Source organism: Mercenaria mercenaria, chromosome 4 (genome assembly GCF_021730395.1).
Source record: "Mercenaria mercenaria strain notata chromosome 4, MADL_Memer_1, whole genome shotgun sequence".
In the NCBI taxonomy this organism is placed as follows: domain Eukaryota; kingdom Metazoa; phylum Mollusca; class Bivalvia; order Venerida; family Veneridae; genus Mercenaria; species Mercenaria mercenaria.
The window spans coordinates 43,577,821-43,602,138 of NC_069364.1; the positions used below are offsets into that span (position 1 = coordinate 43,577,821).

At 34.4% G+C, this 24,318-nt stretch overlaps 1 protein-coding gene across 1 annotated transcript in view; it reads left to right on the top strand.

The window, feature by feature from the left end:
- Positions 1-6,789, top strand: part of LOC128556607 (uncharacterized) — a 47,666-nt gene extending 40,877 nt beyond the window's left edge. Inside the window, exons 6-7 of the mRNA XM_053542156.1 lie at positions 5,550-5,613; positions 6,621-6,789. Of these exons, the coding sequence (XP_053398131.1) occupies positions 5,550-5,613; positions 6,621-6,789 (233 nt within the window). The remainder of the gene's footprint in view (positions 1-5,549; positions 5,614-6,620) is intronic.
- Positions 6,790-24,318: the final 17,529 nt, after the last annotated feature.

Sequence of the window (24,318 nt, forward strand, 5' to 3'; positions counted from 1 at the left end):
TTCAGCTTTTATAGATAACATTTAGCTTGTGCCCAAACAACAAATTCTTTTATACCAGAACTCTTTTATTGTATCATTAAAATCTGCACAGGCCTCTGTGGCCGAGTGGTCGCTGACTTCGAATCACTTGCCAATAATCAATGTGGGTTCTAGCTTCGCTCGGGGAGTTGAATTTTTCATGTGTGGAAGCCACCATCCAGCTTGCTTACGGAAGGTCAGTGGTTCTATACAGGTGCCCGCTCATAATGAAATGATATACAGAGAAGCACCTGGGGTCTTCCACCACCATCAAAGCTGAAAGGTTGCCATATGACCAATAATTGTGGGGATGTGATATTAAACCGAACAAAAACAAAAACATTAATCCTTCAACGAAAATTGCATTTTCAGCTGTTTGTTTCTCACTTTCTTCATGTCCTTGTGACTTACCTTTGAAAGCAATATTTACATAATTTGGTTTAGATGAATTGTTGACCAACTGTAATATCCTTAGGGTTATCAACTTTGATTTCAATAGATTGTTGAGCAATTAATGAAAACATGGCCGGCAAGGAGTGACTTGTTTAGTTCTTTATCAAAATATTAAATATTTTATAGTATCATTCAGAGATTTTCTAGATACTGTGAAAACCCCCTTGGTAGCCTGTAATATAGAGTGCCAGCTTCAAGTCATGAGTCATGGGTTCACTCCTTCAACAGGATACAAAAAATGTAAGAAATGGTACTAGTGGCTCCTTAATGCTTGGCGCTCAAATTGGAACGGATATTCCTTAGTGAGGACTGCAGCTCAGCCCATCGTCAGTATAAGCATGTCATGTGTCAATGGCGTGATATTCCAGTGAGGCAGCACTATTAAATTGAGCATTGTGCTCACTGCTACAAGTAGTCACCGTCGTTTATGAGTGAAAAATTGTTGAAAAAGACGCTAAACATGAATACACACATGTATTGTAAAATATTTAATGTTTATGGGGTGTTAATTGTTCACTGTTTATAAAGTAGTTAAGTCGATCTATAAAACTGAATCCCAACGAACAAAAAAAAAATCTACGAATTGATATCCATACAAAATAGCTGTTTTGGCCCAAGTCGTAAAATTCCATACCCACGAAATTATTTGATTTCACAGTAGATTGAACTAATTGTTTGTATATGGACAAAGTCTTATTTTTTCTTCTCATTTTATCATCTTTAAGATTTTGACTGTCTTTTAAAAAGGCGAAAGACGTTGAGCCACCAGGTTCAATTTTTGTTTAATGTGAATGAAAACTTTGTATTGTGAAAAAACAACTTTGCAACACGATCCTTGCAACACATTTATGTGAAAAATTACTGGCCGCCATTGGCATAATGCTAGAAGATGCCACCAAAAATAAATCTTTAAGTTAGCAGACATCAATAAATATGACCTTTTTTTTTCAAAGATATTTTGCAGTGTTTATTATACAAATAATTGTACTTTGCTGATAAATATTTTTAACTTTGATATTCCTAATGATGATTTAAATATTTCATACAAGTTCAAATGACTTCTAAAGAATCAATACATGTTCAAATAATTTCATTTAATGATTAATTAACACAAGCTAATCAAATCAAAACAAAAACGCATAACAGTTATCAATCTATATGTTCAGTAACATAAATTGCGAAATTTTATGACGGCCCATTGTCAAAACTGTCAATTGAGATGGCAAAAATTGGGTGACAATTACCCTAAGTAGATATATCTTGTCAAACAGCACGGGTCAGCGATTTCACCTGTTTGGTCATCTCTAGGTCAACGATGGTCAGAAGTTTAATTATCGTATTGACCCGCTTGAATTGAAAAGTTTTTGATCATTGATGTGGAATAAAAGTTTTAATTAAAAAGCTGCAGTGATTCATTAATGAATGTTGAAGTTTTGGCAGTTTTAATGTTTTGGCTCTACTGGAGTATAGAGCAGCAATAAAATTTTATATTAACAATCCTGATTTATATTAATTTTTTGTTTTCATACAGCTGCATATTTGGAATAAGATAAATGTGCAAATATATGGAATTTTTTAATGATAAACGTGCAAAAATGCAGAATACATGGGACTAGAAAATAAGGAAACAGATATAAGAGTGAGCTTCGGACTTCTTCCCTAGTGTTTCAGTAATGCAAAGGTTGATTAGTTGAATTTATTTTCTGCACAGGATTACAGCAATAAAAAAAGGATTGATGTATTGTTGCATAAATACAGTGTAAGTTGTTAGATCTTTATTTTAAAAATTAAGAAAAAAGCTGATGATGATTTATCAAACTTTAAATGTTCACCATGTGCACAATAATTAGCTTTCTTTTTTATTTGTATCATGTCCTTTCAAAAATGTTAAATAATAAAATTAAAAAAAATTTTTACAAAAAATAATTTTAATGTGTACTGTTAAAATGGCATTTATTAAAAAAATGGTTATATAACTAATTATTTCATTTGATATTTAACTTGCAATATAAAAGAAGTTGGGATGGTAATATAAAAAGAAAAGTTTAGAACATTTCAGTTTTTGCACAATTAACCCTTATCATGCTGGACATGATTAATTCTGCCTTTGCGACCAGTGTACACTGTTCACCATTCAGTCTGAATAGCATTTTGGTAAGCACCCATTTTAACAGTTATATGTACTGTCCAAATTGAAGGATGGACAAGTTCATTATAGAAATTTAGCAGGGTAAGGGTTAAGCAATACACATTTAAAATGAACTTGTAAAATCCACTTCTGAGTTATGTTTAGCAAGCATTTTAGCAGTGACTTTTTTCTAACTAAGATGTTAACGACACATACAAACTATCTATTCTCTCAAATATAGCTTTCAACTCTTTAAAAAGATTTTCACATTTATTATTACTAAGCCTTTAAAAGATCAAAGATCGCACTACAGCCTTGTCAGAAGTCAAAAATGCCATTTATTTATTATTAATCAAGTATTTCTTTTTCTCTGAAAGAATGCTTTTGTGCTAGAATTAGATGATGTTTACCAACAGTCTGTTGTACAAATACTTGAATGTAAACAGGAAAATAAAACCATGTTTTTGTTAAAGATTTTTGATTTTGTATATCATACAAACCACTATGTCAATATTTTAGATATAACTGCGATTTCAAACATTGATAAAAACAGAACATCACCCGATCTAAAGTCGAACTATTTTTGCTTTGTCATTTGCAAGTAGTGGTCAAAACCTGTTGGTCAATTTGATAATATCTCTATATTTTTATAATTTATTACTACAGAGAAAAAAGGGGGGTTAAAGTTTTGTGTTTAAAGGCTCAAGAAGATTGAAAAACAGTTTGTTTTCTTGGGTTTAACACAGTTTTTCAACCGGGTCTTAGTTGAAAATGTCAGTCATTTCAAGTACAAGTGTTCCTGCTGTGGCTCCATATGTGCACTAAACTGTTACCCACAAGTAGCCAACAGCTTCACCAATTGAGTCAGTGACTTGGAATGCATTGTTTTCCAGTGAAGTCCTCACAGAGCATGAAAGGGCACAGTATGATATAATAGGGTTATATATATTATAAATCTGGTATAATAATAATAATAGTAATAATAACAATACCTTGATCTGCAATGTTGTATTCTGCTTGAGTTGATTTTGCCAGGCATTGATACCATGAAGCGGTTGTGCCACGTGATTTGGCTTTGCAAAATCGACAAGAGCTGAATGCATGTTTGCAGGTCAAAGTACTGCTTTAATGACTCAATTATTATATAAATTGCTGGTGTAATTGAATATAATTTGAGGTGAATATGTCTGAAAACTCTTTTAATAATGGTGAACTTTTTGATGTAATTTTTGAATGTCAAGACACCATTATTACATCATTTCTTGCAGCATACTTGATGCCACAACTAAAACAAGTAGTCCTACCATTAAATATTTTTCCGTGTCTTAGTTGAGTTGAAATTGATGATCTTGTAATCATCATTGAAATACAGACTTTATCTGAGACCAAAAAAAAAATGTATATATTGTATATGATAAAATGAATTATCTTTAATTGAGCCACACAACGAGAAAACCAACATAGTGCATTTGCGACCAGCATTGATCCAGACCGGCCTGCGCATCCGCGCAGTCTGGTCAGGATCCATGCTGTTTGCTAATGGTTTTTCTAATTGCAATAGGCTTTGAAAGCGAACAGCATAGATCCTGACCAGACTGTGCAGATGCGCAGGCTGGTCTGGATCTATGCTGGTCACTAATGCACTATGTTGGTTTTCTCTTGATGTGGCTCAATTAAATTTGAGAGGACTACTTTATGCATAAATTTATGGCCATTTTTTCTCAAGCAAGAGAAAATATTCTTTACTAAAAGTTAGAAATTTGATATTATAGATAGTAATATTTAATGATTTTTTATAGATGATATTTTTGAACCCACCTATTGTGCAACTTTTCTTGAGTGAAGCTTTAGGTATCAAATTTTGGCATATATAAATGGGAGACATTCCCCGATTTCAATATGATTGTAAATCAATAATTGAAAATGATATTGTAATATCGATAAAAGAAATTTCAAATTAGTTTAGATTTATCAAAATGTTTGCATATTTGTATTTAAAAAAACCCTGCACATTTGAAGTTAAAGTTGGTTGATGGTATGTAATATACAATAGAGGCGTGACTTGAATGTTAAATTCGGGTAAAATCGGTTTTAATGATAGTTGTGCCATTAGCTGTATGATTTAAATAAAACTAATTACGAGTCTTAAGAGGTTTTGATGTCGTGTAAAATTACTTGTCATTGAAATGTATAATATGTCATCAGCATGTGAATGGGGTCGTATTAACCTGAATGCTTGTTTACCTAGATATGAAGCTGATTTCTTCTTAAAAACGGCTTTCTTCTCTTCATACTTTCTGCAGGATCGGGTTTTTGTTTAAGTACGTATAATATGATATTTACCCGAATTTCAAGTAGTACTAAAATAACGTAAATTTCCATACGTACAAAGCATCATCTGTTGTAATATTATTTATTCAGAAAAAAAGCAAAGGATACGGGTATCATGTACAATAGGTAATAGAGACGGGGGTAGCAAAACATATTGATCGAAAGAGGAAACAGGAGTGTTTTATATCATTTCCTATTGTTGTCATCGTTATTAAGTTTTAAAAACATTATTAAAGTTAAATCGCGATCAAGTATTAACCTGAGTGCTTTTACCTAGATTGAAGTGATTTTTCTTAAAGGCATTTTTTTATTTTGCATACTATTGTTTAAGTCGTTTGATATTTCCGTTTTGTACTAAAAGTATTTTATGTCGTTGTAAATTTTTTTCAAGATACGGATCATGTATAGGATAACGTAGAAAACATTGATAAAAGGAAGATTTTATATCATTTTAGTTGTCATTTTTAAGTTTTAAAAACATTATTAAGTTAATCGGATCAAGTTAATTCCGTTTCGAATTTGTATATTCGTTGTGTTTTGTATTATCTTTACTCCAGTAGCAGCTGTAGTTTTTTCTTGTGCAATTTTATCCTATTGAACTTAATGTTTTTCGTTTCAGAATTTTTTAGTAAATACTGGAATCATTACGAGGACTACGCAGAAAGATACAGTGCAATAAAAGGGTAAGATTATCTTAAATCAAATTTTAAGTTGTAACTTTTCTCTTAAGCTTTATAAAGATAGGTCCGACTTGACTTAATGTTGGAGATTACGGCCAAGAATTGGGCAGGGATCACTGAACCAAGTTGAAAGATTCCAAGCAAAGTTTTGCAAATAATCTCAGTTCATTTTTGTACAGTTATTGCCCCTTTTTACCTCACCAGAGCGCAAAGCACCTAAGGTCGAGCTAGTGATCATCCTTTTTTCTGTTATTGTCTGTACATTCTTCCTCCTTACTTGTAACACATTGGAGACATAATATTTCATAAGTAATTGTCATGAAAGTTGCATATTTGTTTACGGCCACAAGATGATAAAGGTCAAGATTACTGCAGTAACAACAGATCTATGACCATTGAATTAAAAATTAAAAATTTTCATATATAATAATGTTAACCAGTTGGAGGCCACATTGCGAATATTCCTCATGAGAATTACTCAGAATGTGAATAGCCGTATCACTCTTGGACAAGTTTGATATTTGGCACAGTTATTCCTGTAATACAAAAGTTAATTGGCAATGAATTGGTTAAAATTGCATTGTTTCACATTGCTAATACACTAGCTGCCACATTTGTTAATGCTGTGTTTACACTTAGCCACGATGTCGACGATTAAAAAATGCGCAGAACTCCACAATTTATTGCATGAATTTTGTATTACTACGCTTTCCTATGCTTTCTTACGCTCTCAGTACATTTTGTTGCTACCTGCTACAGTAGCGTTTTGTTATGGAACCAACACGATTCTGGTCAAGATTTGCCACGATTTTCATCATGTTCTCTCAAGTTCTTTTATGATTACCACGATATGCTATCACGTTTTGTTATGTTCTGTTTAGATCCCTCACGTTATCAAGTTCTGTTAAGCTCTCCTTCAATTAATGGCCAGCATTTGATGAAGATTGTCACGTTTTGAGCAGGATTGGAGTGTAAATAGGAGGCATGTGACATCCTCTCATTCTCTCCAGAGATTTCAAAGAGGAACAAGCTATGCATCCAAGAGATGAAGAAGATGCTGAATTGGCAATTTTCCTGTATGCCTATATAGTTACTTGTCGGCAGCAGCAACAAGAGATGGAACAGGACAGAATAGAAGAGAGAGGAAGGAGAAGAAATAGAAGGCCTAGGACCTGCTGAGTGAGACCATGGTTAAGTGGAAACGGAAGGCATCAATTGGGACAATACTCTCAACTTCTCAACAAAGAACTCAGGTGTGAAGATGCTGGCTCCTACGTCAACTATGTAAGGATGCCCCCAGATCTATTTGATGAGATCCTGGAAAGAATAACACCAAGTACAGAGAGGCAAAGTACCAAACGAGAACCCTTGGATTGAAGCTGGCCCTCATCCTCAGACATCTGGCCACTGGTGATAAAATACCCTTATGCCTTCAGATGTAGTTGTTCTTCTATATGCCATATTGTTCTAGAAGTTTATAATACAATTGCTGAAACATATAGGGCCTAAAGATGAGGTTGTCTCCTGTCCTGTCACCTCTGAAGAATGGAAACCCATAGCAGAAAAGTTCACCAAGATCCCCTACGATGGAGCATCAAGGTCTATTGCGCTACATTAAGGCCTGTTAAGCTGTACTACGCTCTACTGCGATTTCCACATTCTATCATGCTCTCTCAAGATTTAACGAAAAATTGTGATAATCATGGAAAAAATTTTGACTGTCAGGAATTTGGTCACGATCATCACGATTCCACCAAGTTCCCTCTAGATCACCATGATTTGATCCCACGCTCATCACGCTTCTCACGAATCGTGGACATCGTGGCTAAGTGTAAACGCAGCATAAGCAATCTTTATGAAACTTAAACAGAATGTATAATATTATAGCTGCAAGATCTCATTCTGGTTTGGAAATGAGCAAGACTGCTCCAGTAACACCAGAGTTATGACCCTTGAATTAGTCAAAATTGTCATATTTTACATTGTTAAAACATCAGCAGTCTGTCTTGCCTTTGAGCAATACTCACGGAACTTTTACAGAATGTATATTGCTAATGAGAAAGATAATGCTCATGTTACACCAGAGTTATGCCCCTTGAATACCATATTTTCCCGAATTAAGTCCCCCCCTCTAATTAACGCCCCCCACCCATTTTGGAGGGGGAAATAAGTCAAGAACGGGAAAAAATCAACTACCTCATTTTTATAAGTCCACATAGTAAGTAATTTATAGTACTAAAGTCCAATTTATTAAAAATTAAACACACTTTTAAACAGTCCATGTACCGTAAAGCCAAAACATTTGTACTAAGTACAGTACGTAACAGAAAATTAAACGGTAAATACATTTTTTATTTGTTTTTACACCACTCGCGCACAAGCTTCCTGCCGACTTTAAACAAACTTGCAGCAATGTGTTTACAATATACCCTTTTCTTCGGCAGTTTTAAGAACTTTTAATTTAAAAGCAGGCACAGCAGCATGTCAAACCATTGACATTGTGTATTGCGCTATTAGCTACCCGCATGTACTAAGGAAAATGTTATCGGAGTACACAGCTGTTTGGGTCATGACGTAATGTGTAGTGTTGCGAGCGTGTCAAAAAGCCAGACATGGAATACACGAGGTACCGTATTTAAATGCATAAAAGACACACTGCATTAAATTGGATACCAAATAATTACGTTTTAGAGCGATTAAACAACACAGAAACACTTCACAGGTAGTTTGAACGCTGTTTTTAAGTTTTGTAAAAATTTTCATTTTTTATTTTTTTACCTCTTTGGAAAATGTAACGCCCCCGGGGGCATTAATACGGGAAAATACGGTAAGTCAAAATTACTCTACTGTGAAATCCTTAATATTCGTGGGTTACCGTATTACTTTTCATGGATTTTATTGTTGCTTCAATCAACGAAATTAAAACTCAGCAAGTAGGAAAATTTTCATTTTATCTTGATTTTAAAATTTAAATCTACAATTCCCTATCTCCACAATTAGTCAATTTAATGCCCATGAAATGGTCAATTTAATGCCCATGAAAGTAGTGCCTTTCTAACCATGTAATTATGCATAATATAACACCTATTTGGACAGGTTTATCATTCTGTTTTCAATATAAAATTTAAAGCCTTATGGGACTCTAAGCACAATTATTACAGTGATTATTGATTAAGAAGAGATTATCTATTTCATTGTGTTATCAACAATCAAAGTTAGCCTGATAATCTTATCAAAAGTGTTTTATTTAAGTCTTGACATATATGATGTCATAATATGTGGTGTTGTTTTGGCAGTTTGTTTCTAAAAATTGTCTAGCCATGTTAGCAATCACAAAATTGGAATTTTGAAAAATTAGGTATGTGTTGGCTTTTCTGTTTTTAAAAGTTATTAATTTGATGGTTATTCCAGGGATATAAAAGAGTAATAACAATTGAACATGTGATTTTGTTTAATTAAATACTGGACTGTTGACAACTTAACATTTGAGTACTTTCCAAAGGTTGCATACAAAGTTGGGGGTTGCATACAAGAGTTGAGGGTTGCATACAGGGTTGAGTGTGGCACACAGAGTAGAGGGTTTCATGCATCAATGAAGGTTGCACACAGAGTTGAGGATTGCACACAGAGTTGATTGCACATAGAATTGTGGGTTGCACACAAAGTTGATTGCACATAGAATTGAGGATTGAACGCAGAGTTGAAGGTTGCATATAGAGTTAGGGGGGTCGCACAGAGAGTTGAGGGTTGCATACTACAGAGTTTAGGATTGCACACAGAATTGAGGATTGCACACAGAGTTGATTGCACATAGAGTTGAGGATGGCACAGGGAGTTGAGGGTTGCATACAGAGTTGAGGATTGCACACAGAGTTGATTGCAAATAGAGTTGAGGATGGCACAGGAGTTGAGGGTTGCATACAGAGTTGAGGATTGCACACAGAGTTGATTGCAAATAGAGTTGAGGATGGCACAGGGAGTTGAGGGTTGCATACAGAGTTGAGGATTGCACACAGAGTTGATTGCAAATAGAGTTGAGGATGGCACAGGGAGTTGAGGGTTGCATACAGAGTTGAGGATTGCACACAGAGTTGATTGCAAATAGAGTTGAGGATGGCACAGGGAGTTGAGGGTTGCATACAGAGTTGAGGATTGCACACAGAGTTGATTGCAAATAGAGTTGAGGATGGCACAGGAAGTTGAGGGTTGCATACAGAGTTGAGGATTGCACACAGAGTTGATTGCAAATAGAGTTGAGGATGGCACAGGGAGTTGAGGGTTGCATACAGAGTTGAGGATTGCACACAGAGTTGATTGCAAATAGAGTTGAGGATGGCACAGGGAGTTGAGGATTGCACACAGATTTGAGGGTTGCATAGTGTTAGAGGTTGCACAAAGAGTTGAGGATTGCACGTAGAATTGGAGTGAGGGTTGCATACACAGTTGATTGCATACAGAGTTTAGGATGCTCACAGAGATGAGGATTGCATGGAGAGTTGTGGGTTGCATACAAGAGTTAGGGGTTGCACACAGAATTGATGATCACACATCATAAAGTTGAGGGCAATGCACACTGAGTTGAGGGTTGTATACACAATTTATGATTGCACACAGAGTTGAGGCACATTGCCAGGCAATATTCCTTACTGTCTGCAATCCTTGGTCATTTATAAATGATAAAGTGAATTGTCTTTTTTTTTCATCTCGGTTTCAATGCATACTTGACTATAGAAAATTAACAAACAATGCTGTAAGAAATAAAAAATGTAAACAAATTCTTACCCACAAGATTTTTTTTAAGTAAATTAACTTATACCATAATTTTTTTTATTTTTCAGGACTTTAGAAGATAAATATGAGAATGATGAGTCATTTGTAGAATTTCTCGAGCTACGCAGAGGAAGTGCCGAACTAACACTTGAAGATCTGTTACAACTTCCTGTATGTATATATCTTCATTTGATTTGTAGTCAGATTTAATTAGACAGCTTACTGTTAAATTATCCATTTGATGACAATATTTAGCGGTAACTGCAAAATGCTTCCATGTCTGATATTCTCATTGTATGATTACCTGTGGACAACTTCCTAGGCTGCTGTATGTAACTTCACGTGATGTAGCAGAATACCCAAGACATCCGTTAGTATCTTCTGGTGGTTGCTGTTCCTTTCAGTACATACTTTATTGATGTCATGCCATGCTTTATAAGAAACTGCAGAAATGGCCTCATTTCCCTCATGCTTATAACACTTCCTTCTTCAGTTGTGATAGGGTATTCCCCATAATGCTACCTCCTAGTAAAAGCCTCCCCCTACCCTCACCCCCAACACACACACACACACAGACACACACACGCACACACACACATAGAGCACAAACCCCTGCCTCCCCTTTTGCAAAATGCAACACTGCCAGAAGATTTTATTTGGATGTATATGGAAATGCAGCCAAATTTACCTTGAAAGCTGCATGATTGGATCAGAGATTTCTTGATGAAAAAAAGGATCAAGGAATGGAGTTGACTTATTAAGTATGATAAGTCTTGATTTCTCATCAAAAGCGCCTGATTTTTACGTGAATACATTTGTTCAGTAGACCTTATTAGACATATTATTTATTTCTAATTTGGGATATAGTGACTCTGGTAGATAACGGGTAAATTATTACAGCACATGTAAGTGAAAGCAAAAACTACATGCAGATTCTTACATTAAACATTATAAGGAATTATTTTTCTTTCTCATGAAGTAAAAACTGACTGGATAATTCATGTTTATGGAAAATATTGGACCTAATAGGGTAATTTGAAGTCAAGGTTAATACTTTAACATACTAGTGAAAATTACTTTTATCATTTTGGTTCTCAGGTACTTGTGAAAATTTCATCTGAATATGCTAATGGATAAGTCTGTGTTAGTCAGTATTGAGTCATGTCACCTTAATGTCCTAAGAACAGAACAAGTTATTTTTATACACCCAGCGTCTGTCTGGCCATTAGCAATTTTGTGTCCACTCACTCTTGAACCCCTTGAAGGATTTCAGAGAAACTTGACACAAATGTTCACCAGAGCATGACGATGTGCAGAGCGTATGTTTTTGATGGCTTGCTTCAAGGTCAAGGTCACACTTAGAGGTCAAAGGTCATATCTTCGGGCGTATATTGCTCTGCATTGCGGTGCTCTTGTTTACCTGCTTGCAAAAACAGGACTTAATATGCAAATACCTGCAGCAGCGGGCAGCAGCCATGAAAGTTGTCTGCTCTGTAACTATAGTAATTCTTATCTAACGTTCACTAAACTTGGTCACAATGTTTATGGGCATAATATATCAACCAGGTTTGATAATCAGTTATATTATCCAAGACTTATTTGTGTTATGGCCCTTGAAAATTATTAAAAATTTTGAAAATTGTTCTTGTTCTCTAACTTCAGCTATTCTTTTCCAATGTTCACCAAACTTGGTTGCAATATTTATGGCCATTATACTATATCTTTGCCAAGTTTGATAACCAGCTGGATCAAGAGTCTCTGGAGTTATGGACCTTGATTTACTGAAAATTGTGAAAATTTACATTGTCCACTCTCTAAATTAAGTAGTTCTTTTCAAATGTTTACCAATCTTGGTCACAATGTTTTTGGGCATAATATCTCAATCAGTTTTGATAACCAGCCAGATAGTCCCAGTCACTGAATTACAGCCCTCAAATTACTTTAAATTTTGAAAATTGACAGTGTCTCCTTAATAACTTAAGCATTTGTTATTCACCAAACTTAGTCAAAATGTTTATGGGCCTAACTTAATAACAAGCCAGAGAGTCTTTGTCACTCTGGAGTTATGGTCCATGAATTAAGGGAAATTTGAAGAATTGACCTCTAGTCTTCTCAGTACGTAGAGTATTTTAAATTCAAAAGCAGTTTGCTATGATGGAGGTATGTTATGACAGTTTGCCACTGAAGTTTTTTATTCAACTAGATTTGTGAAAAGGTACTTCCCATTTCTTCCCATTTTGTTTGTAAGACCTGACTGGTTTAAAAACAAAATCAATCTGGTTTACAAAATTTGTCCAGTTTATCTAGGTCTATCACTGCTACAAGATCCATTTAGCTTTGCAAGAAATTTTCCCCTCATTGCAAAAACTGGTTAAATGCTTCATAATACCAATGCAGTTAACCGCTTCTTGCATGTAGGTGAATTTAATGTCCACTTTCAAGACCAATCTGCATTGCAAGAATGTTCCAGGTTTTGCAAGAACTATCAGCTTTCAAGTCGCATAGCATTTTGCAAGAAGTACATCAGACTTTGCAAAAAATTTTCTGTTTTGAAAATTCTATCTTATTTTTTTTAAGGAAATATTCTTCTGTGGAGGGCATAATGGAAGAAACGATACTGATATTGTATTTCTTTGTTTATTTAACCAAATTTCAGTTGTCAGGTCTTTGCTGTATTCACTTACAATAAAACTTCTATTTGATATTATTAAAATGCAACAGAATCCAATTACCTTGGTCATATATCATGTTTATTGTGTAAGTTTCATAAGGAAGAGACAATAAATCCAGCTTTCTTGTATCGCTTTTACGCAACAAATAAGAAAAAGTTAACCAAAAGATGAGAAAGTATAATTGAAAAGTGGTTTAGATAGAGGGGAAATTGATGTATGGTTAACTTGAAGCTTGTTCCAGAGGAACACAATTATTGTCCATACCCTTAAAACAGCACAATCTTTAAATAAGGATTCTGTGGCTGTGTGGTTAAGGTTAAGGTTGCTTACTTCAAATCACTTGCTGTTTACTGATGTGGGTTTGAGCTTCAATTTGGACATAGAATTCTTCATGTGAGCAAGCCATCCAGCTGGCTTATTGAAGGTCTGTGGTTTCACCCAGGTGCTTAGCGTCTTCCTCCATCATTAAAAGCTGGAAAGACACCATATGACCTGTAATTGTGTTGGTGTAACGTTAAACCCCTCCCACCCCCCCACCCCCACCAAAAAAAAAACAAAAAAACTAATGATACCAGATTGAGTCCTTACATTGTACATGTAGAAATAGTTTGCAAACCTTGATATGTCAATATGTTCATATCAAGGGCCACTTGCACCAAAGAAAATAAAGAAATAACAATTTTGTACAAAATTGGAGTAGTTCTCATATTACCCCCCTTAAAAAAAATATGAATGAATGAGTAATTTGAAGGAATTGCGGAAACATTTTAATGACATTTTACTACATAGATGTCCAGCAGCTGTTGTTCTTGAAAATGTATTTTGTTGCAAATATTTCAGAATTGGTGTAGTCATGTGAACATTTGTTACAAAGAAATTAATTTAAAGCATTATTTTTGATGTCGTATTTTCAGTATAGATCATTTGAAGCTGGTTAAAGCTTTTGAAATTCAAACAAAACTGTCTCGCTACTTCACTTTGTATGGGTTATGACATCGAAATGTCACACGGCTCTTTGCTCCTGAATTTATAAATTTTAATGTAAATTCCTTCAGGTTTTATTACCATACAAGTGTTAGTTTACTTAGTAATTTATGTCGGTAGTAAAGAGTTGCTAAATAGTTTCTAATCGCTTGTTATTTTAAAATGTAAAGATTTTGTCTCCGAAGTGTGAAGAATCCATACAAACGTGCAGAAAAAATGAATATTTACATAAACTTATTAAAGTATTTCTTTGCTGGTGAGGCGTTAACATTCAAAATGTTATGTAATGTATATAATAGAGACGTCTGTTGGTATTTTTAGATTTTTATTTACAATTGAAATATTTGCCAATCACATAGTTATTTTAGTTGTGAAAATATAGTCTTGATACAAACATGAGCTGCAGAGACCTGACAGATAGGGCACCTGCCATGCAATCCATTAGATATATGAAAATATAGGATCCTGTGCTTACCCATAATCCAGTCTACCAGATGATTTAAAAATTTGGACAGCAGGAAATTTTCCAAAATGGAAGTGTAGGAAAACCACAATTTTGATGACATTTTTATATTTTGAATAGACATTTAGATTAAATAAACTTTATAAAATTGTATTTGTATATCTTGTCAATGCAGGCAAATAAGTGTTCAAATGTTATTAGCTCACCTACACGAATGCTCAAGGGAGCTTGTGACGACGTGTCGTCGTCATCGTCGTCGCAGTCGTCCTCATCAGTCGCGTAGTCAACAAATTTGACTGTCAACACTTAAGTCACAATGTGGCCAAATTAAGAAGTGGTCAGATTTACCACTGTAGATGCAGATTTATGAGTATCTTCATGAACTTGGTCAGTATGTTAATCTGATATCTATAGTCAAGTTCAATTTTGGGTCAGATGGGATCAAAAATTAGGTCACTAGGTCAAATCAAAGGAAAAGCTTGTTAACACTCTAGAGGCCACATTTATGACTGTATCTTCATGGAACTTGGTCAGAATGTTAATCTTAATGATCTTAAGGTCCAGTTTGAATCTGGGTCAAGTAGGATCAAAAACTAGGTCACAAGATCAAATCAAAGGAAAAGCTTGTTAACCTTTTAGAGGCCACATTTATGACCATATCTTAATGAAACTTGGTCAGAATGTTAATCTTGATGATCTTTAGGTCAATAGGTCAGGTGAGCAATACAGGGCCTTCATGGCCCTCTTGTTTTTGAAATATTTGCCCATGATTAAAGAGAACTCCAACTTTGATGCAAATTTTATGACATTAATTTGAATTATTGCAAATGCCAACTTTTTTGTTACATAATCTTTAGAAAGATAGTAATATTATTAGCACACAGGTTTATTTTCGGCCAGGATTTATTCTATGTTATCGGAATAAAGCAATCCAATTTATCAAAGGTATGATCTTGTAGCTCTTACTTCAATATAAAAGGGAAATCATTCTGTCAAGTGTTACCTTATATAATTGTTCTAGTGTTGCCTCCCTTAGATCTGAAAACCCTTTGCTCTGTTTCTTGCATGGACATCCACTTACAGCAAGTAATATGTAATTTTATAAAAAATGAAGCAGAGCTGCTGGTTAGTGTTTTGATATCTGACCTGGCTTTATTTCACTTGTTTAATTCCAACAGTTGAGTAATTATATTCTTTTTGATGGTAATCAAATTTTTTATAGTAACACCCCTGAAGTATTTTATCATGTAATCTAATCTTTTATGTTGCATATGATTAAATTAAGGCAAAACTGTAGATTAAAAATATCATTTATAATTGTATATTAGGCCATAATAAGTTTATTGCTTTGATTATTGTCTATGGGAGCCCCTGATGTTTTTCATGTCACTCTGCCCCTTTTGTTTCCTTATAAAAAAAAAATTAACAATTATTTGAACAATTCCCCTTCTCCCTTAATAAGGAAAAAAATGAATGATAATCTAGTAATTCTTTTATAATGGCCTTAGAAATTTTAATGCTAGGTAATATTTTTGTAATGATTTTTATAAACACAAATTACAGATGAAGCTAGACAAGTCCGAAAACCTGTAGATTTATTCGAAATAGTCTTAATCACCCCGGTATTTGGCATGTTGTTTCTCAATCAGTTCCCTCTTAGTAAGTTTAAACACAAATTAAGTCAGTTTGACTGACAAGACACCATTATTTTTTTTTTTACAAGTTGCTGCAGTAGGGCTATTTACCATATAATAGATGCATAGTAACTGGGGCATATAGAGATGTATTGACAAATCAGAGTAATAGAGAGGGTAATTGTCCTTGATGACGTAAAAAAGATTCAAATTTGAAAAAAAAATAATACCAGCTCAGGTTTTGAGATTTAAAGTTTGAAATGTAATAAAGATTTGACAGTTATGTGAAAATGAAGTTTGCAAGATCATCATCCAAGAATTCCATGATTAAAAGTTATTTTTTATTTAGCAAGGGAGGTAATAGAAAACTGAAACTTAAAAACAAAGTAAGTCAAGTTTTATTTTTAGCTGATTACCATCAGTATCATCATCAACATCATCATTATCATCAAAAACATCATCATTGTCATCATCATCATCGTTGGCAGCAGCAGTATCATCAGTTGTATATTCATGTTTTATTTCAACTTTGTTACGTTTATCATCATCAATGGTGTACTACTTTTTTCCAAACCGTTGCCTAGCAACATCTAATAAAACTTTGAAATTGTTTAAGGTACTTGGAGGTATAATACCAAAACTGTTATATCTTTCAATGAAACTTTATTCACAGATTGTATCTTGTGAAATTTATGTGGACACACAGATTGATTCTATATAGATAGCAATTATTTTGCTGTCAAAACTCTTCAATGTTGCATTGTCATGTTTGTCAGTGTTTGCTGTTTTCTCAGATAATATGCTAACAGTAACAATACCATTTCATACATACTGATGAAGGCACTTCATTCACTCAGTATATTTAATGAAGCTGTGGGATGTTGCCTTGAAACATCTCAAATTTTCTAGATGAATATGGGGGCGTTTTTCCATAAAAAAAAGAGGTAGGGTGAAGGGGAAGGGGATGGGGGAGTGGGGGGTAAGTTATAAGGTACTAAATATTTGCATTGCCTCCGTTAATAAGCAGATCCTGAGGTTTGTTATATTGGCCTAAAAATTAAATGATGGTTTTATAAAATTTGGCAAAAGTTATGCAATTTTCATAGTACTGACAATCAGTCCCAGCAAACAAGAGATCTGAAAATGGGTATTTCTGTTCTGTATGCATTATGTCTAAATATTATTTTGATTTTCATTTCCAAAGACAATTAGTCAATATGATTTGAAGGTTGGTGACCTATATTTATGATTTTCATAATAATGAGCCGTGCCATGAGAAAACCAACATAGTGGGTTTGCGACCAGCATGGATCCAGACCAGCCTGCGCATCGCGCAGTCTGGTCAGGCTCCATGCTGTTCGCTTTTAAAGCCTATTGGAATTGGAGAAACTGTTAGCGAACAGCATGGATCCTGACCAGACTGCGCGGATGCGCAGGCTGGTCTGGATCCATGCTGGTCGCATACCCACTATGTTGGTTTTCCCATGGCATGGCTCATATATTATATTATTTGTAATTACTAGTATGGCAATGTTTTTTTTTTATTATTCAGGCTGTCACTGACAACATCTGTGAGAGATAATATATAATTTGATATATAGCTTTACCTTTAATATTACCTTTATAATATTACAATATTTAAAAGATTCTGTGTAGAATGACAGTTACAAACACACTGTAGTTATAGTTTTTGTGTAGCTATAGCTAGAACTTCTTCAGCTTCCAGGAAATGGCATCATTTGTATATTGACGAGGCTTATTCTGGTTGGGCCATTGACCAGATTGATGTTTTATTAAGAATTTTTAAAGGCTGACAATAGAAGTGATTTTGATGACAAGGGGTGGTCAGACCAGAGTTTCATTGTTCCAAGACTGCCTCTGTAGTCTAGTGGTAGAGCGCCTGCCTCAAGTGCTGGAGGTCATTGGTTTGCTCTATGGTTGCATCATATCAAAGATGCAAGAAATTGTACTTGAAGCTTTCTTGCTTGGTGCTCAGCATTAAGAGGATAGATCTAGGATTGGTCAGCCCGGTGTCAGTAGAATGCGACTGGGTGGTGTATCATGTCATTGTCTCAGGCATAATATACTTGTTAGGTAGCACATAAAGGTGGCATTGTACTCACTGCTACAAGTAGACACTGTCATATATATATGCCTGAAAAATTATTGAAAAGTACACTAAACCAGGACACACACTGATTGCTCCCAGTCTTCATCTTTGAGGAACCAGTCATTTGTACTGGTGCATTTGTATTGTTGCATTTGTATTGATGCATTTGTATTGATGCATTTCTTTAGTTGACTATTCAACAACAAGAGGATTGCCAAATACCTCAACAGCAACCACTGTCGATGGTTGGATAATCAGTGTAGCCTTAGAGTTTGTGATCATTGCACAGATTGAACCTAGGACTCGGGGGTTCAGTGGCTGGCATATGTTTCAGACCAACATGTCTTTGTAATGGCATATTTTCCCTGTTAGCTATTTCACCATGCTCCACTTCATGGACAGAATTCGCATTATTTTGAGCTTTTTTCTGTATTTTCGACATTTTGTTGCCTGTTGACGTTCCAAGCGATGATCTTTATTATAGAACGAAAGTCATTGCCATATTTGCTTTTTAATACTGATTTTAAGGTGTTTGTCGTCTCTGCCTAGAGTAGTAATTGAGACTTTTTATCTTTTTATTGTTAATCTAGTAAGTAATAAAATGGTACATTTCCCACTTTGCAGTTTGGTACTTTATTCTTTCTAAAAGGCGTATGATTCATAAAAATACTTGTGAATTCAAAAGCGTAACTTATAAAACTTTTATAACACCTTGCAGCGACTCCCACTTTGAAACCAACAAAATTCTGCATATTTTAAAGACCTGGTATTTAAATGACTGCTCTACGTGTTAGTGTGAAGGTCTCTGCAATAATATAATTGAGCCGTGCCATGAGAAAACCAACATAGTGGGTATGCGACCAGCATGGATCCAGACCAGCCTGCGCATCCACGCAGTCTTGTCAGGCTCCATGCTGTTCGCTTTTAAAGCCTATTGGAATTGGAGAAACTGTTAGCGAACAGCATGGATCCTGACCAGACTGCGCGGATGCGCAGACTGGTCTGGATCCATGCTGGTCGCAAAGCCACTATGTTGGTTTTCTTATCGCACGGCTCATATGATTTTTCTTCTTTTCGTTGTAGCGTCCTGACTTACGTGTGAGATTGGGGAATGACTTAGTATATTGTTGACCGATTTGATTTGTGTCAAAAATAAATGAAATGATAAATTATCAACAAAATCTTTTGTATGATTTAAGGTTTAAACAATGACTTTTGATTTTATATTTATGGCAAGTTATTGTCTTGCCTAAACTTATGTCTTGCCTGGGTGTATATATTGTTACTGGTGTTTGACCAGAATCTGATGGTAATTTATGTTCAGCGATGACCAGTGAAATGTCATCAGCTTTTTTTTTGTTATAAAATGAAATAGTTTATGAGAATATATTTCATAAAAACAAACACACCATGCACATATGCACATACATGCACAAAATTTAGCTTCAGTTTTTATGACATGGTGATCTTTTTTTGTGAGGCTGTCACATAACTGTTGCACAAGAAACCTTTTATTATTTATACAACATGAAATATCAATTTGAAATTATTATTTGATAATGAAGCACACAAAAAATGAAAAAAGAAGAGAAAGTTGTCAGTTTTGTTAAACTGATGATTTATTGGTTTGCTTGCACTGTTTGTCAGTTAGTGACTTTCCAGCTGAATTGGCAGAGAATGACCCACAGTGTTCCTTTGGACGAAATTTCAGGTTGAATCAGAGCTCCTGGGTATAACTAAAACATTGTTTGGCAGGTCAGTCTGGTAGTTCCATCTACACATGAAGTAGGGTTGTCAGGGGCAAGTGATTCAAACTCAGGGACTTTCAACCACTTGGCAAGGGACTCAGGCTGGCCCAGTCAAAACAGGCATTATGTTTATAACCTCCCTTGGCATTGAGATACGAATATTAATTAAGTCTACTGTGGCTGGAGCAAAGTGCTAGAAATTGACTAACGAAAAGCTTTCCTTATTAATTTGAATATTTTTCTATTTATTTAAAGGAAAAAAATAATAAAAAAAATTGAACGTTTATGTAAGTTAATTGTATGATTGGTTTTTATATAAATTATTGTAATTTTATTTCAAGTGGCAGATTGAGCTTGTAGTTGTTTTTCTTTGGCATAATTTAAAAAAGATGTGGGTGTGGACGTTGTTTGCATAACAGAATATATATATTCAACTGTATTTTTAGGCTTTTAAGGGAAATGACCATCTAAGTTAATATTTACTTTCATCTTAAGTGGTCATATTCCCATTCTTGATGATCTTAATCTGTAAATGTTAACATCAGGGTTATGCCTATCTGATGACATTAAAGAACTATTATTGCTACCCAGTTGACCTAGATATCGCATAACCCGCTAAGTGGTAGGTTAAACGGAAATTAAAGATTTGGCAAATGATTACTGCTTGTTAAAGTAATAATGTAAATCTTGATTAAAGAAAATGAAGAAAAGTGTGATATAACTTGCCGAAATGTTCGGTCGTTGGTGTATAGTGAAGGGGTATAGTGAAAAAATGCTGTAAGTATCACATACCTTGTGGGCAGGTGACTTTAAGCACGCTACTCTTAAATCGTTTAACAGTTTCAATGAAAAAAATACATAGTTTAATAAAATTTTGATGTTTTGGGTAAACAAGGTGTTTGCTGTGGTCCCAAATGCCTTTAAGCAACACCAATTTTAAATGGTTAAATATTTATATTTATCTTTGATGAACAAATCTAGAGAGGCATATGACATGTGTTTTTTTCTTAAATTTAGTGGTAATTCATGTAAAGTTCTCAAGCAAAGAGAAAAGGCTTAATAATTCTTTATAATATAAAACCACAAAAATGTTGTTTATTTACATTCATACTCTGACCCCCAGTTAAGAAATATTTTACACGATAATAACTTATATGTTTTTCAGATAACTATAACAAATCTTGCATACATTATTATGTCATATAAAACATCTCATTTAAATGTAACAAACACTTAAATGATTGCTGTAATTGATTTAATGTTTTTTGCCACTTTACGTTTAACTATGCCCGAAGTAAATTTAAAGTGTTTTTTTTATCAGGTTTTGGTTGATTTGCCGCCATTAAACATTTATGTCGAAGTTTTGAATGAATAGCTATGCAGATTTTTACACTTGCTGAAACTTTGCTTGGAGCATGGTGTCTCCTTTTAACATCTGCAGGTTTGTCCATCTGTTTTATTTACTTGGCTGTGTCCAATAACTGTAACTCCTACTTTGTCGTAAATTGAATTAAGCCCCTTTTAAAAACATAATAAGGTATATCATTCTAAAAACAATGATGACATGATTGTGGTGATTATGTTAAGGAAGTAATGCTATGATGATTTTGGTGAGCATGGATGATGATGTAAAGATGGTTAAATTATTTCCCGATTTTGTTAGGATGTTTGGATTACTTCCCTTTTTTGTTAGGATGTTTGAATTACTTCCCTTTTTTGTCAGATTGTTAGAATTACTTCCCTTTGTTTGATAGGATTTTTGAATTACCCCCCTTTTTTTGTCAGATTGTTAGAATTACTTCCCTTATTTGTTAGGGGTGTTTGAATTACTTCCCTTTTTTTGTTAAGATGTTTGAATTACTTCCCTTTTTTGTTAAGATGTTTGAATTATTTCCCTTTTATATTGTAATCTAGCACATTAATGTAGGAAATAGCTTCCTCACAGTGTTTTTGAATAATCCATGTTACCACAGTTGTAGATGATGTTTATAAGACACTGAAATATCAACTTACAACACAAAAACATGCTAAAATCTACGGCAAAAAATCAAGTGATCGATAGGAAACATGCTGTTAGTTGTGTGGGGGTGTTTTAATGTACAAAATAAGCACCTGTGAGTACGAGAAATTTGTTCAAATGATAGCTTTCAATGTAAAGAAATGAAAGGGAACGTATTCATAACTTTATCATGACATCACAGAACATTAGGGGTTCTAGCTGACCAATCAGAGAGCTGCATTTTAGAGTACCTGCCAGTTTCCACTTGGGTATAACAAGGTATTTTTACAATGAACATATAGTGACTTTAGAAATAAATATCACACAATTGAAGAAATCAAATCAAGATTTTTCACTGCACATGCTCCAAATGATGCTACAAACAACAAAACATTGAAGTTGCATTGAAATATTATTTCGATTTGATACCTTTATTTTAGTTAAAACTTCGAGATTTTATACAGGGAGTCTATGATAAAGTCCGAGTAAAATGTAATCAATACCCAAGTGAAATAAGTATCATTCCACAATGTTTTGGACATGTTAAAGTTATGAATAGATGATCAATCAGCTAGAAAAGTTAGTGGGAGTTGAATATAATACTCTGTACTTGTAAGTCTAAGCTGCTAGACTTCTACTACCCTTGTTGGGATATTTTTTTCTTTGACGTAAATGTGTACATGATAAATATTTAATTTATTTACTTCGTTATGAAACAGCCAGCTTTTAAGGATAGTCAGCATGGATTTTGGTCAAAAACTGGATTTTGTTCAAAACCTTTGGACTGACCATTTGCACTTGTTTATATTTAATATAATATAAAAATTTGATTTTTCTTACCTGGTTCCCATTCAAGGTAAAGTTCTAATAAAATGCAAACTGCATTAAAGAATGCAAGGAATATTAACACAGTTATAAAACACTTGTCTTTGATCATGATTTACATTGACAGAATTTTATGTTTTGATAGCTGCCATTTAGTAAAACTGAAAGTTTGTAAAATTATAATTACCTCCCTTCTTTCCCACTAAAATAGATTGAAAAAAAGTTAATATAGTCTTAAAATGGTTCGGTCTTGTTGAAATATTACAGTATCTATAAAACTTAATAGTGAGCATAGCTCGCGAGAAATTGTGCAAAGCGCAATTGCGAGCGCGTAGCTCGCCTTACGGCAATGTGTAGGCGAATATAACAAAGGTGTGCCGAATGGGGCAAAGTGATGTAGCTGAAAAATTTTCCTCTCGTCTGGGCGCCGCCATTTTGGGTGCCGCCATTTTGTTCTACTTCCGTCAAAGTCGGGAAAATTGTTTTTGTTTTTTTTAATTTTATATTTGAGTTACAATCTCTATGTTCATTAGGTGTCTTTATTTTTAAAAAAGTTATGTTATGGAAATAATTTCAATTTTGCTTTTATTAACAAAGTGCGTGTCCCTAGAGGACAGGTGCTCACAGGAAATGCTTTGTTGGCAGTGAATACAGAACTTCATTTGATTGCTGAATATTATCCATCACTCAAAAATAATGCAAGAAAGATTTCCAGTTGGTAGAAAAAAATATGATTTTCTTTTAAAAGATCAAGCATTGGCCAGAAAATGGGATAAAATGTCATAAATAAGCATAAAGCCATAAGAACGCCACAAACTGGTAATGACGTCACCATGACACCGGCTTTCCATAAATTTTGCAACGTATGATATTCGCTCTTACAGGTATAATGACACTAAAATTTTGTTTCTTTTCAAGTGAATAGGTACTCGGAATTGTTTTAAGCAGTGAATAGTTTCTTTGCCGTTTAAGCTACACTCACTCAGAGGCTTTGCCTTTTTCATATTAGAAATATGAAAGTGAAAACTGCTTTGATCAATACAAATACACAGCTTTTTAAATCTCACCTTAAAGGAGGTAAATAAAAGACAGTAAAATATACATGTCCAATGGGGATCTATCTGTATGTGGCATGGGCCCATTTCACAAAGCCTACTGAGGACAACATTTGAAGTTAGGAGTAAGGTCAATCTGACTAAAGTACATCTCCTATTACGCTACGCTTAGGATCTGAAGACGAGCTAATGATAGCCTCGTTCTGGCGACCCTTCCACTAGCCAATCAAAAGGTTACTTGCAACATTCTGCAAGCTAAAAAATTTATATTAAGCCTTGGTTTTAGATATTTACAATTCTTATGTCGTAAATTTTCAGACAGTCGGTAGAGCACTTGCCTTGTAAGATAGGGGTCCCGGGTTCGAGCCTTGGACTTTCTGCACATTTTTCTTACTCTTTGACATTCGAACAAGTCGTCTGATTGGATCAAATAAAAATAGATTTGCGA